General features: G+C 44.4%; 1 protein-coding gene across 6 annotated transcripts in view; it reads right to left on the bottom strand.

The window, feature by feature from the left end:
• LOC121584792 (GTPase-activating protein and VPS9 domain-containing protein 1) overlaps window positions 1–13,493 on the bottom strand; it is a 32,676-nt gene that overhangs the window by 14,592 nt on the left and 4,591 nt on the right. For 2 of the 6 annotated variants that reach the window (XM_041900915.2, XM_041900917.2), the window contains exons 2-12: window positions 10,586–10,800; window positions 9,867–10,134; window positions 9,076–9,651; window positions 8,826–8,909; window positions 8,562–8,696; window positions 6,040–6,229; window positions 5,299–5,373; window positions 4,222–4,379; window positions 3,915–4,044; window positions 3,563–3,688; window positions 3,282–3,455 (exon numbers count right to left, since the gene is read on the bottom strand). In XM_041900915.2, the coding sequence (XP_041756849.1) occupies window positions 3,282–3,455; window positions 3,563–3,688; window positions 3,915–4,044; window positions 4,222–4,379; window positions 5,299–5,373; window positions 6,040–6,229; window positions 8,562–8,696; window positions 8,826–8,909; window positions 9,076–9,651; window positions 9,867–10,134; window positions 10,586–10,770 (2,101 nt within the window). In that variant the 5' untranslated portion in view covers window positions 10,771–10,800. The remainder of the gene's footprint in view (window positions 1–3,281; window positions 3,456–3,562; window positions 3,689–3,914; window positions 4,045–4,221; window positions 4,380–5,298; window positions 5,374–6,039; window positions 6,230–8,561; window positions 8,697–8,825; window positions 8,910–9,075; window positions 9,652–9,866; window positions 10,135–10,585; window positions 10,801–13,493) is intronic. The other 4 variants (XM_041900918.2, XM_041900920.2, XM_041900916.2 and 1 more) reach the window with 3 other exon arrangements.

The following is a 13,493-nucleotide window of genomic DNA, read 5'->3' as shown; positions in this document are numbered from 1 at the left end:
AAAACGAGTTGTCCCTCATTGAATGACAACAAAGACTTTATTGAAGAATCCCTATTGTTGCCCAATCACCGACGAAGGGGCGTAGACTTTGACTCCGAACTTCGGCTTGCCTCCAGAAAATGTTTTGTGTGCCCGAACAACCGAAAAAACCCTCACCGAAGTCCAAAATGTCATCATAACATATGCACAAACTCTACTGAACTGTTTCGGCTGGGATGCACTCAGACGCCTTTAAAGAACATTAAAGGTTGTCCTTACTTTAACAATTAGCTAAATAGGTGGGAGGCTCCAGAATAATGTGACCACAGACTACATTGAATGGAACTATTTAAAAAACTATTACAAAAAAAAAACATTAAGAAATACAAGCTAGATGAATTGCAGATATAATGATGAGCTGCACACATGGAACTCATACTTTCATTGAAATCATGCATCAATGTTTTAATGGGAAAATTCTAGTTATGCATAAGGATCTTAAGTTGGGATTGAGCCCGACGTGCCCATTTTCTACCCACATATAACTATCTACCCATAGCTAAACTTCAAAAAGGGCATTCAAGAGAGTGACCTCAATCAAGAGAACACCCATCCAAACATCACTGAAAAAAGTTTTAAAAATAAATAGCAATGATAAGTCCTCAAGGGTGCTTTACAGTGCAGGCCTGCTTATGGAGAGGAAGCCATAACATGCTGTTTCCAACACACCACAAGATGACAGTATTGTGCTACATTTTCTGATGTATACTGAACAAAAATATAAATGCAACAATTTCAAAGATTTTACTGAGCTACAGTTCATATGAGGAAATCAGTCAATTGAAATAAATGTATTAGGCCCTAATCTATGGATTTCACATGACTGGGAATACAGATATGCATCTGTTGGTCACAGGTACCTAACAATGGGCCTCAGGATCTCATAACGGTATTTCTGTCCATAAAAATTGCCATCGATAAAATGCAATTGCATTCATTGTCCGTAGCCTGCCCATACCATAACCCCACCACCACAATGGGGTACCCTGTTCACAACACTGACATCAGCAAACCCCTCGCCCACACGACGGCATAAACGTGGTTTGCGGTTGTGAGGCCGGTTGGACATACCGCCAAATTCTCTAAAATGACGTTGGAGGCGGCTTATCGTAGAGAAATTAAAGTTAAATTCACTGGCAAAAACTCTGGTGGACATTCCTGCAGTCAGCATGCCAATTGCATGCTCCCACAAAACTTGAGACATCTGTGACATTGTGGTGTGACAAAACTGCACATTTTAGAGTGGCCTTTTATTGTCCCCAGCAGAAGGTGCACCTGTGTAATGATCATGATGTTTAATCAGCTTCTTGATATGCCACACCTGACAGGTGGATGGATTATCTTGGCAAAGGAGAAATGCTCACTAACAGGGATGTAAACAAATTTGTGCACAAACATTTAGAGAAATAAGCTTTTTGTGCGTATGACACATTTCTGGGATCTTTAATTTCAGCTCATGAAACATGGGACCAAACCTTTACATTGCGTTTATATTTTTGTTCAGTGTAGTAAGGACCTCTATATATACAGTACCAGTCAAGATTTGGACACACCTACTCATTCAAGGGTTTTTCTTAATTTTTTACTTTTTTCTACATTGTAGAATAATAGTGAAGACATCAAAAGTATGAAATAACACATATGGAATCATGTAGCAACAAAAAAAGTGTTAAACAAATAAAAATAGATTTTAGATTCTTCAAAGTAGCCACCCTTTGCCTTGATGACAGCTTTGCACACTCTTGGCATTCTCTCAACCAGCTTCATGACGAAGGCTTTTCCAACAGTCTTGAAGGAGACACTTGAAACCCTACCTCTTTAAGGAATACCTGGAATAGTATAACAGTAATCCTTCATGCCCCCCCCCCATTACATTTTTATTTTGTTTTTTTAAAGGGTGGTTGTCCCACTGGCTATCCTAAGTTGAATGCATCAATTTGTAAGTCGCTCAGGATAAGAGCGTCTGCTAAATGACTTCAATGTAAATGTAAGGAGTTCCCACATTTGCTGATCAATTGTTGGCTGCTTTTACTTCACACTGCAGTCAAACTCATCCCAAACCATCTCAATTGGGTTGAGGTTGGGTGATTGTGGAGGCCAGGTCATCTGATGCAGCACTCCATCACTCTCCTTCTTGGTCAAATAGCCCTTACACAGCCTGTAGGTGTGTTTTGTGTCATTGTCCAGTTGAAAAACAAATTATAGTCCCACTAAGCGCAAACCAGATGGGATGGCGTATCGCTGCAGAATGCTGTGGTAGCCATGCTGATTAAGTGTGCCTTGAATTCTAAATAAATCACAGACAGTGTCACCAGCAAAGCACCCCCACACCATCACACCTCCTCCATGCTTCACGGTGGGAACCACACATGCAGAGATCATCCATTCACCTACTCTGCGTCTCACAAAGACATGACGGTTGGAACCAAAAATCTCAAATTTAGACTCATCAGACCAAAGGACAGATTTCCACCTGTCTAATGTCTATTGCTCGTGTTTCTTGGCCCAAGCAAGTCTGATCAGTTGATGTTGAGATATGTCTGTTACTTGAACTCTGTGAAGCATTTATTTGGGCTGCAATTTCTGAGGTGAAGTTCACTCTAATGAACTTATCCTCGGCAGCAGAGGTAACTCTGGGTCTTCCTTTCCTGTGGCGGTCCTCATGAGAGCCAGTTTCATCATAGCGCTTGATGGTTTTTGCGACTGCACTTGAAGAAACTTTCAAAGTTCTTGAAATGTTCTGGATTGACTGACCTTCATGTCTTAAAGTAATGATGGACTGTCATTTCCCTTTGCATATTTGAGCTGTTCTTGCCATAATATGGACTTGGTCTTTTACCAAATAGGGCTATCTTCTGTATCCCACCCCTACCTTGTCACAACACAACTGATTGGCTCAAACGCATTAAGGAGGAAAGAAATTCCACAAATTAACTTTTAACAAGGCACAGCTGTTAATTGAAATGCATTCCAGGTGACTACCTCAGGAAGCTGGTTGAGAGAATGCCAAGTGTGTGCAAAGCTGTCATCAAGGCAAAGGGTGGCAACTTCGAAGAATCTCAAATATAAAATACATTTTGATTTGTTTAACACTTTTTTGGTTACTACATGATTCCATATGTGTTATTTCATAGTTTTGATGTCTTCACTATTATTCTACAATGTAGAAAATCAGAAAAATAAAGAAAAACCCTGGAATGAGTAGGTGTGTCCAAACTTTTGACTTGTACTGTATGTCTTACCAGCTATTTCCTGCAGTCTATCTTCGTCCATGTTGGGGTCAAAGTCGCTGCCCAGCACGTCTGTGCTCCAGGTCTCACTCACAGTCTCAGAGATGTCCCGGTCATCTGTCAGGCCCATCATGTCTCGGATCTCAAACTTCCTCAGTTTGTCATCCAGGTTGTCCTGAGTGGTGGCTGGGGGTTAGGGATAATGACAATGTTATCACGGCTCAATTGAATGATCCCTGACGTTGATATAGCTGATGATGATTTCTCACAACACACACACACACACAACACACCATGTTCATGCTCCAGCAGTTGTAGAGCCTCCACCCCATTGCTTCCTGATGGCCCAGCTCCCAGCTCTGACACAGACTCTCCCTCCAGGTCCAGTGACGACACAGAGTTAGACCGGTTGGACGGACCTGTGCAAAGAAAACAATTACATTTTGACATTTCTAACTACAGTGCATCAGATTACACAAAGTCCTCTTTTGAATCCTCTTTTTGTGGTACATGAACAGTTACTGTTGTTTACATAAGAACAGATAAACTGTAATAACTAACAGCTATTATAAACCTAATTCCATGGTCAAACATCGAACACATTCTGTTGAGTGAGCAGGGTATGTGGGCTGTTAGCACACTGACCCTCTGAGATACCCTCCAGGTTGTCACTGCAGAGGGAGAAACGCAGGGTTTTGTCTGGTTTGCAATGGTGCTTGGTGTCATCTGCAGGAGTGAACCCTTGTGCCCCATCAGTCTGCTGCATGGTCAACACCTGAGAGAGAACAGCACTGGTTACTGCCATCCTGGCGCTTAATGTGGGCTTCCAATAATGACAAATATATCTGTTAAATAAGAGTAATTTATCTTTACATTTCCACTGTTGTGTGGAATTGTATTACAGCACATCTGCATTATGAACTAATCTTCATGTTCCAGGCTCCTTAGTTACCTCATTTTCTGACATCATGCCGGGGATGGTCTGCGGGCTGCTTCCTAGCGAGATCACCAGCACCTCTTCTGGCATCACCTCCTGCAGAGACTCCAAAGAGCTGGCCTCTGCCTCCCCCTGCTGGGCCAGCTCAGTACGGCTGCGACTGCGGGAGGCTGCTGGGGGAGCAGAGCGACAGACAGGGGATGAGGCTAACTAACAGATTCAGGGTTAGCAGGGGACGAGGAGTTACTCTGTAATATTCACTTATTAACAGAAATTCAGAGTGTGCAAAAGACTGGGATCGGTTTCAATTATAACAATAAAAGCAAAAAGCAGGCTATATACTAACTATAAAACAACCGAATGTACAAACACCCATCTATACACATACAGACTGCTTTGCTAGTTAGATTACCTGTAAATTGCTCCCAACCTGTTAGTTGCTCCCAACCTTTCAGTTTTGCATTGTGAAAGAGGTATTGCAGTGAACAGAAAGATTGTACTCATATCTCACATTTAATCATTAAATCAATTAATCTATCCTAATAGAGACTGAATATTTTGCTAGGCCCTGCTTACATAACATGTGCTGTGTAACCAGTAGAGTGTAATACAGGTCAATGAGTGCATCCAATAAGGTTCACAAATCACAAGTGCATGCCAAATGCAGTGAAGGAGCCATACTCATCACAATCTGCACATGGCATGCATACCATTCTAATGACTGACCTGATGGATTTCTACAGGATGACAATCTGTTCCTACATTGTGCTCTGTATGGTTATCATGCATTGCTTTCAAACAGAGGGATGCAAGATCCCAACATCAGCAACTCCAATCTCTCTTTAGCCAAAAGCTGAAAACATTCAGCAGACAACCAGGTATAAACGATGTCAACAACACGAGAGCACAGGGCGAAGCAGGCATGGTGAAAACAACATGGACAAGAGCACATCTAGCTCTATCTGGTGGTGAAGCAGTGGGACTGCAGCTACATGGCTATAAGCATGGCTGGTACTGTATGTTTATGACTGGCAGTGGCACAAACACACGCTTTAGTTCTAGTCAGCCTCACAGGGCTGGCAGGCTACCTACCAAAAGGGGTAACTAATGGAATGTGAGCAGACAGGGTTGTGGTTGTGGAGTCCCAGGACGTTGCTAACTGTTGTCCTGGTTGTTCACAGGCAGCAAAGGAGGAAGGAAGAAGGTTGAAGGTGAAAGAGTATACAGGGCAAATATTGAGTAGCAACAGTATAAAACAGTTTAAAATCTGACTAAAAGGTTCATATTTTAGGGCAGCTTGAAGTGGCTTATTTCATGGTGGAAGATGTTGTGCCTTCACATTTAATTAATGTATTTCGAATGACGGAGGAAGGTGTACATTTCTCCATCCATACCAATTAAAAAGGGTTCATTTATATTTGGTCATTTAATTGGTTGTCATTTCTGTAATGGCGCTCCAATCTAGAAGCTGCTAATTACCTGTATAACAGTCCCAGAACCTCATTAGCTTCCTACATAACAGGGGCTTTCTAAGGCAGCCATTACAACTCCAGCTACCTGGTTATTTATTACCATGAAAGAAACAACCTATAGTTAGTATATAAATACAGTAAGGCTGGTTTCAGTGAAGTTTCAAACTGAACTCTCCAACTGGTGCCATCAGTTACAGCGAAATACACTATTGAAAAGACATCCTATAAATGGGAATGACAAGTACTGGAGATGAACAACGTACATCATTAAGCAGTATGTAATTCTATCTGTCAGAAAGCCAGTGGCTGCAGGTGTACAGTAACAGTAACAATAGCGGAGGCTGAGGAGGAAGGTAGGTACCTAAGTTCCTGTTCTTCTTGTTGGCGGGGGTGGTGGCTGGGGAGAGCTGGGGGGTGTTGGAGGGGGTGAGCTCCAGACTGTTGCTCTTCACCGTGCGGGACTGGGGCACATTGGCCATTAGGGTCTCCAGGAGCATGTGCTCCTCCTCCCGGAGGTGGTCCCATGCCATCACACTCCGTACAAAGTCCACCTGAAAACAATATGATTTAATTACTTCATTTAATACTCTCACATCCTAGTCTCTATGTGGAACCTAATAATGATGTTGTTAATAATGCATGAATAGCTACAGTGGGGAAAAAAAGTATTTAGTCAGCCACCAATTGTGCAAGTTCTCCCACTTAAAAAGATGAGAGAGGCCTGTATTTTCATCATAGGTACACGTCAACTAAGACAAAATGAGGGAAAAAAATCCAGAAAATCACATTGTAGGATTTTTAATGAATTTATTAGCAAATTATGGTGGAAAATAAGTATTTGGCCAATAACAAAAGTTTCTCAATACTTTGTTATATACCCTTTGTTGGCAATGACACAGGTCAAACGTTTTCTGTAAGTCTTCACAAGGTTTTCACACACTGTTGCTGGTATTTTGGCCCATTCCTCCATGCAGATCTCCTCTAGAGCAGTGATGTTTTGGGGCTGTCGCTGGGCAACACAGACTTTCAACTCCCTCCAAAGATGTTCTATGGGGTTGAGATCTGGAGACTGGCTAGGCCACTCCAGGACCTTGAAATGCTTCTTACGAAGCCACTCCTTTGTTGCCCGGGCGGTGTGTTTGGGATCATTGTCATGCTGAAAGACCCAGCCACGTTTCATCTTCAATGCCCTTGCTGATGGAAGGAGGTTTTCACTCAAAATCTCACGATACATGGCCCCATTCATTCTTTCCTTTACACGGATCAGTCGTCCTGGTCCCTTTGCAGAAAAACAGCCCCAAAGCATGATGTTTCCACCCCCATGCTTCCCAGTAGGTATGGTGTTCTTTGGATGCAACTCAGCATTCTTTGTCCTCCAAACACGACAAGTTGAGTTTTTACCAGAAAGTTCTATTTTGGTTTCATCTGACCATATGACATTCTCCCAATCCTCTTCTGGATCATCCAAATGCACTCTAGCAAACTTCAGACGGGCCTGGACATGTACTGGCTTAAGCAGGGGGACACGTCTGGCACTGCAGGATTTGAGTCCCTGGCGGCGTAGTGTGTTACTGATGGTAGGCTTTGTTACTTTGCTTCCAGCTCTCTGCAGGTCATTCACTAGGTCCCCCCGTGTGGTTCTGGGATTTTTGCTCACCGTTCTTGTGATCATTTTGACCCCACGGGGTGAAATCTTGCGTGGAGCCCCAGATCGAGGGAGATTATCAGTGGTCTTGTATGTCTTCCATTTCCTAATAATTGCTCCCACAGTTGATTTCTTCAAACCAAGCTGCTTACCTATTGCGGATTCAGTCTTCCCAGCCTGGTGCAGGTCTACAATTTTGTTTCTGGTGTCCTTTGACAGCTCTTTGGTCTTGGCCATAGTGGAGTTTGGAGTGTGACTGTTTGAGGTTGTGGACAGGTGTCGTTTATACTGATAACAAGTTCAAACAGGTGCCATTAATACAGGTAACGAGTAGAGGACAGAGGAGCCTCTTAAAGAAGAAGTTACAGGTCTGTGAGAGCCAGAGATCTTGCTTGTTTGTAGTTGACCAAATACTTATTTTCCACCATAATTTGCAAATAAATTCATTAAAAATCCTACAATGTGATTTTCTGGATTTCTTTTCCTCATTTTGTCTGTCATAGTTGACGTGTACCTATGATGAAAATTACAGGCCTCTCTCATCTTTTTAAGTGGGAGAACTTGCACAATTGGTGGCTGACTAAATACTTTTTTCCCCCACTGTAAGCTGGTGGAGAACTTATGCCACGGGTGATAAGTACAGGGCTCTGCTTCACGATTAAACTAAAAGTGGAGCTTGAGACATGCTAATATGCAGAATACAGCTAAGGTAATTGTTGATTATCACACTACTGTTATAAGGAAAGGTAGCTAAGGGAGGAGCCACTGTACTGTAACTCCAGGAATATGTGAGAATACTTTGTATACTTGAGTATGGTACATCCCAGTTAGGGTTGCAGTACATCCAAGTTAGGGTTGCAGTACAGCCCAGTTAGGGTTGCAGTACAGCCCAGTTAGGGTTGCAGTATAGCCCAGTTAGGGCTCCTGCTTATTCACTCTTGATTCCTGGAATTTTACAAACCATATTTCTGGAAAACCTGGGAATTTTGGGAAAGTTACCAGAATTGTGCATCCCTAATCCCAGTCCTTAAAACAGAACAGCACTCTCAACAACATGTGTGAAATGTCTCTCTTTCTGGTCTGACAAGTCTGGGCATGTCAAGTACATTTTCTGTAACATAGAAATCTCTACTGCTGCCTGTATAAAACATGGGTGTATACACTTCGTAGGCTAAGCTAACTATAATATATAACCCATATAACATTCAGACTCTGAAACAGTCAGATCAGCAGCGTACCAGGCAGAGCAGCTGACTGTGTGTCATGTACGCCACAGTCCTGCTAAGGCCTTCAAGTAGGTTCATGGAGGACATGGGCGGTGTCTCCACAGCTCTCCCTCCGATTACCACATCCAGGAAGGCAGCTACGCAGCTCTGAGGTGACACAACCAGACAGTCAACTTCAATAATAAGGCAAGAAGCAAAACATGTATTAAGAATGTAATAAAAGCTACCCCATGGGCAAACTGGTTCCATATTAAGATGTGTGTTTGAGGATCTTACCTTATCGAACTTGGCCAAACTGTTTTTCCTCCTGGGGTCTCCATCATCGTCAGCCATTGCCAACTGTTGAAGAAGCTGCCCTACCTACAGGACAAAGATAATGATTAGGATACATACAAGGGAAAGTAAGGTAACAATATTTTGACTTATTATCTAACAGTTAAAACAGGATTCGTACTCAATAAACTGTCAATAAGCCGTCAATATAAGAGTAGTGTGGATGTATGAGTCTGTTGGGTCGTCCACTGACCTGCATGAGGTTGAAGCGGGCCACCTCGTTGATAGGGGCATCTGAGATTATGCCATACTGCTCAGGGTTGACTATGGCTGGGCAGATGAAGCAGGTGAGCAGCAGGTCTGTGCACATGGTCCGCACCTCACCCACCTCCAGCCTCTCCACGCACGACAGCGTCTTGTACATCTGAGACACAATCCAGCGCAGGTTGTGGGGGAAGCAGTAGGTGTTCTGCTTCAGGTAGCCGATGAACTTGTTGACCAGGGTCACCAGCTTGGCCTCGTTGGCCTCCACAGCAGCCGCCACCTTCTGCCTGTAGCCCTCTGAGCCCTTCTCCCCAAACAGGCGCTCCTGCTGGGCCGGCGTGAAGCGCTCAGTCACCTTGGAGGGGTCCGTCTCCAGGTGGTCCTCGTCCTCCACCAGCAGCTGCATGATGGGCTCGTGGAGGGTGGCAGTGAGGAAGAGCTTGGCTGAGTACAGCCCCTCAGAGAAGAGCTTGAAGAGGATGCTGAAGGCGCACGTGCCTCGACGCAGCAGCCTCCGAGGGTTGTCGCTCTCCTTCAGCTCAAACTCCACCAAGTAGCGGAGGACCTGGAATTGATAGAAACAGCAGCAGTGTTACCATCAGCTTTAGCTGTGCAGAGGTTAGAAACTAACTGCCTGATCACACTGCCTATGGGGATATGTAACAGTATTAGTAACAGGTGGCTGTTGTGCATTTGGTGAGTGCAACTGACTATTGGCTGTGTGTGACTAGCATGTTTATAGTACAAGTGTATAAATCAGAAGAGGTCCGGGCTGCTCACCTGCAGCAGGTAGCTCTCATCGTCCTGCATGATACAGTTGCCGTAGAGTGAGGTAAAGACAGTGTAAATGACCCCCTGTGTGTGCTCCTGGTTCAGCCTCTCCCCAGCCACCAGGCAGGAGGCCACCAGCCGTGGATTCTCCCGCACCCGGCCAAGGAACTCCCCATAGATGCTCTCCTGGAAGCCCAGAGTCTTGTAGCCGTCCAGGAACTGTGTGTCCTCCAGCACTTTGGCATGTTGGCAGCATTCGGCCGGGGAAGCCTCAGCACTGTAGGAAAGAGAGCTTTAATTACAAGAGCAGAAGGCTCCACAAACCAGCAGCTGGAAATGGGCAACAGTGGGCCACAATGGGCTGTTGATTAGTTGTTGGAGTGACATGTAATTGTATGACATTATTGCTGATCACAGGACTCCTCTGATTCCTTGCAATTTCCATTTTGACCTACTAATCTAAATAGTACTCAGCTGGCTCTGGCATGCACCGTGTTTGTATTTGGCAGGATCTACCACAAACAAGATGATCACATCAGGAAGATAAGACAGTTTAATACTGTGGGATCCTACTTCAGGACTACTAAGTTACTAGTTCACTAAAGGTCAAATATATTTAAATTGCCCATTAATGGAGAGTTCCTATTAGAACAGTTTCTATTCTACTATTGGATCAATGTCAATGAGGTGCACTGGTGTAACAGTAGCTGTGGGGGCCCCATGCTGACCTGGTGAGGATGAGACGGTCAAGGTTGATCCTCTGCTGCTTGGTGATCCAGGCAGCACGGTACAGCCTCTCAGCAGTCTTCAGCACGTCCCCATTGAGCCGCTGGATCAGCTGCTTCTCTGAGGCCACATACAGCCGCTCCTGCTTCAGGTGATGGGCCAGAGTGTGGATGTCTGGCTTCACCATCTTTACCAGCTCACGCAGAGAGGCAAAGGACTGTAGAATAATGAGAGAAAAGGGGGATCAGTCACACTGGGAGAATGAGTCCTAGACATTCAGGACAGAGCTACATACAGGGCAGTTTGGAGTAGATTTATAAGCGTGGACAATGTATCATTTCTATATCTCAGAGAGGAATCCAAATGAAGAGCAGGAAAGGCCCTGTTTCCTGTGGATGCATAGCAAAGAGAGAAGGGAGGAGGCTTCAAGCCATATTCAACAGCTGGCCCCATACTGGGATGGCCTTTAAACAATTGCAAACTCCTACTCTTGTGCACACAAGCGTCTGGTAGCATTATTCACAGCACAAGAGAATATGCAAATCCCCTTTTCTTCACACACATACACAAACACAAACCAGACAGAACGCATGAAATGTAAATGATTTCCTGGAGCATTCTATGACACAAAAGGCTCCTTGTGGATGGCTGCTACCGAGGAAAACAGACAAGATTGTAAGGCTGGGAGGCCCGTGAGAGCGCCCCAGAGAACCCTGCCTCAGACAGAGGCCTACGGCTATCAGAGGACACAGCCTGCTAGCTAGTAACACACAAGTGCAAATGCTTGATACTATTAAACAGAATAAATGTATATGTGGTTTGAGGCCTAAATATTGTGAAGATGCTAAGAAGCATTTTCTTAACATGCCAGATAAGCAAGGTTATCATCATTGGTAATACACAAGGCAGTCTCTGTTCCTTTAGTAGGCTAAATCCAAGGTTAATCAATAGATTCATGAACGACTAGTATACTTGTCCATGAGATGATGCATGTGCCGTATTCTCTTGAAAGAGAAGACTACATTTGTCACAGTCCTGCAGGGAAGAGAAGGGGTGTAGGTCTAGGGCCCGACAGACAGGTGGTACTGTAGGACCTGTGGCCTGGTACTGGTAGTAAAGCCATTTCTGCGTTAGAGATTTGTTGAGTAGACCTACACTGCATTCGGAAAGTTTTCAGACCCCTTGACTTTTCCACGTTGTTACAGCAGTATTCTAAAATTGATTAAAATAAATCTACACACAATACCCCATAATGACAAAGCAATAACAGGTTTTTAGTATGTATGAAAAATACAAAACTGAAATATCACATTTACATAAGTATTCAGACCCTTTACTCAGTACTTTGTTGAAGCACCTTTAGCAGAGATTACAGCCTCAAGTCTTCTTGGGTAAGACGCTACAAGCTTGGCACACCTGTATTTGGGGAGTTACTCCTATTCTTCTCTGCAGATCCTCTCAAGCTCTGTCAGGTTGGATGGGGAGTGTCGCTGCACAGCTATTTTCAGGTCTCTCCAGAGATGTTTGATCGGGCTCTGGCTGGGCCACTCAAGGACATTCAGAGACTTGTCCCGAAGCCACTCCTGCGTTGTCTTGGCTGTGTGCTTAGGGTCGTTGTCCTGTTGGAAGGTGAACCTTCGCCTCAGTCTGAGGTCCTGAGCACTCTGGAGCAGGTTTTCATCAAGGATCTTTCTGTACTTTGCTCCATTCATCTTTCCCTCGATCCTGACTAGTCTCCCAGTCCCTGCCGCTGAAAAACATCCCCACAGCATGATGCTGCCACCACCATGCTTCACCGTAGGGATGGTGCCAGGTTTCCTCCAGACGTGACACTTGGTTTCGTCAGACCAGAGAATCCTCATGGTCTGACAGTCCTTTAGGTGCCTGTTGGCAAACTCCAAGCAGCCTGTCATGTGGCTTTTACTGAGGAGTGGCTTCCGTCTGGCTACTCTACCATAAAGGCCTGATTGGTGGAGTGCTGCAGAGATGGTTGTCCTTCTGGAAGGTTCTCCCATCTCCACAGAGGAACTCTGGAGCTCTGTCAGAGTGACCATTGGGTTCTTGGTCACCTCCCTGACCAAGGCCCTTCTCCGTTGATTGCTCAGTTTGGCCGGGTGGCCAGCTCTAGGAAGAGTATTGGTGGTTCCAAACTTCTTCCATTTAAGAATGATGGAGGCCACTGTGTTCTTGGGGACCTTCAATGCTGCAGAAATGTTTTGGTACCCTTCCACAGATCTGTGCCTCGACACAATCCTGTCTCGGAGCTCTATGGACAATTCCTTCGAACTCATGGCTTGGTTTTTGCTCTGACATGCACTGTCAACTGTGGGACCTTCTATAGACAGGTGTGTGCCTTTCCAAATCATGTCCAATCAATTGAATTTACCACAGGTGGACTCCAATCAAGTTGTAGAAACATCTTAAGGATGATCAATGGAAACAGGATGCACCTGAGCTCAATTTCGAGTCTCATAGCAAAGGCTCTGAATAGTTATTTAATACATTTACAAAAAAACTTAAAACCTGCTCCCGCTTTGTCATTATGGGGTATCGTATGTAGATTGATGAGAAAAAAAATATTTAATACATTTTAGAATAAGGCTGTAAACGTAACAAAATGAGGAAAAAGTCAAGGGGTTTGAATACTTTCCGAATGCACTGTACCTAATGAGTAAGTAATGGAAAAGGAAGGAGAACTCAAAAGCAGAAGAAAAACCACTGTATGTGGTGGGGAATGGCACAGGTGGGGGATGTGTGAGAAAGAATGACAGTAGTTACCAGTAGGTAGGCTAGAAATAGAATTCTCAGTCCAAAGCCATCCCAACCCGCTGTACATGATACTTAGGCTCAGAACAAGGAAGGGTTGTGAAGCACACCATCCATCTGATCAAAACACCATAAAAGCACCTG

This window comes from Coregonus clupeaformis, chromosome 16, assembly GCF_020615455.1.
Source record: "Coregonus clupeaformis isolate EN_2021a chromosome 16, ASM2061545v1, whole genome shotgun sequence".
Taxonomy (NCBI): domain Eukaryota; kingdom Metazoa; phylum Chordata; class Actinopteri; order Salmoniformes; family Salmonidae; genus Coregonus; species Coregonus clupeaformis.
The sequence above is the reverse complement of the archived record's forward strand: the minus strand, read 5'-3'. Positions and strand labels throughout refer to the sequence as shown.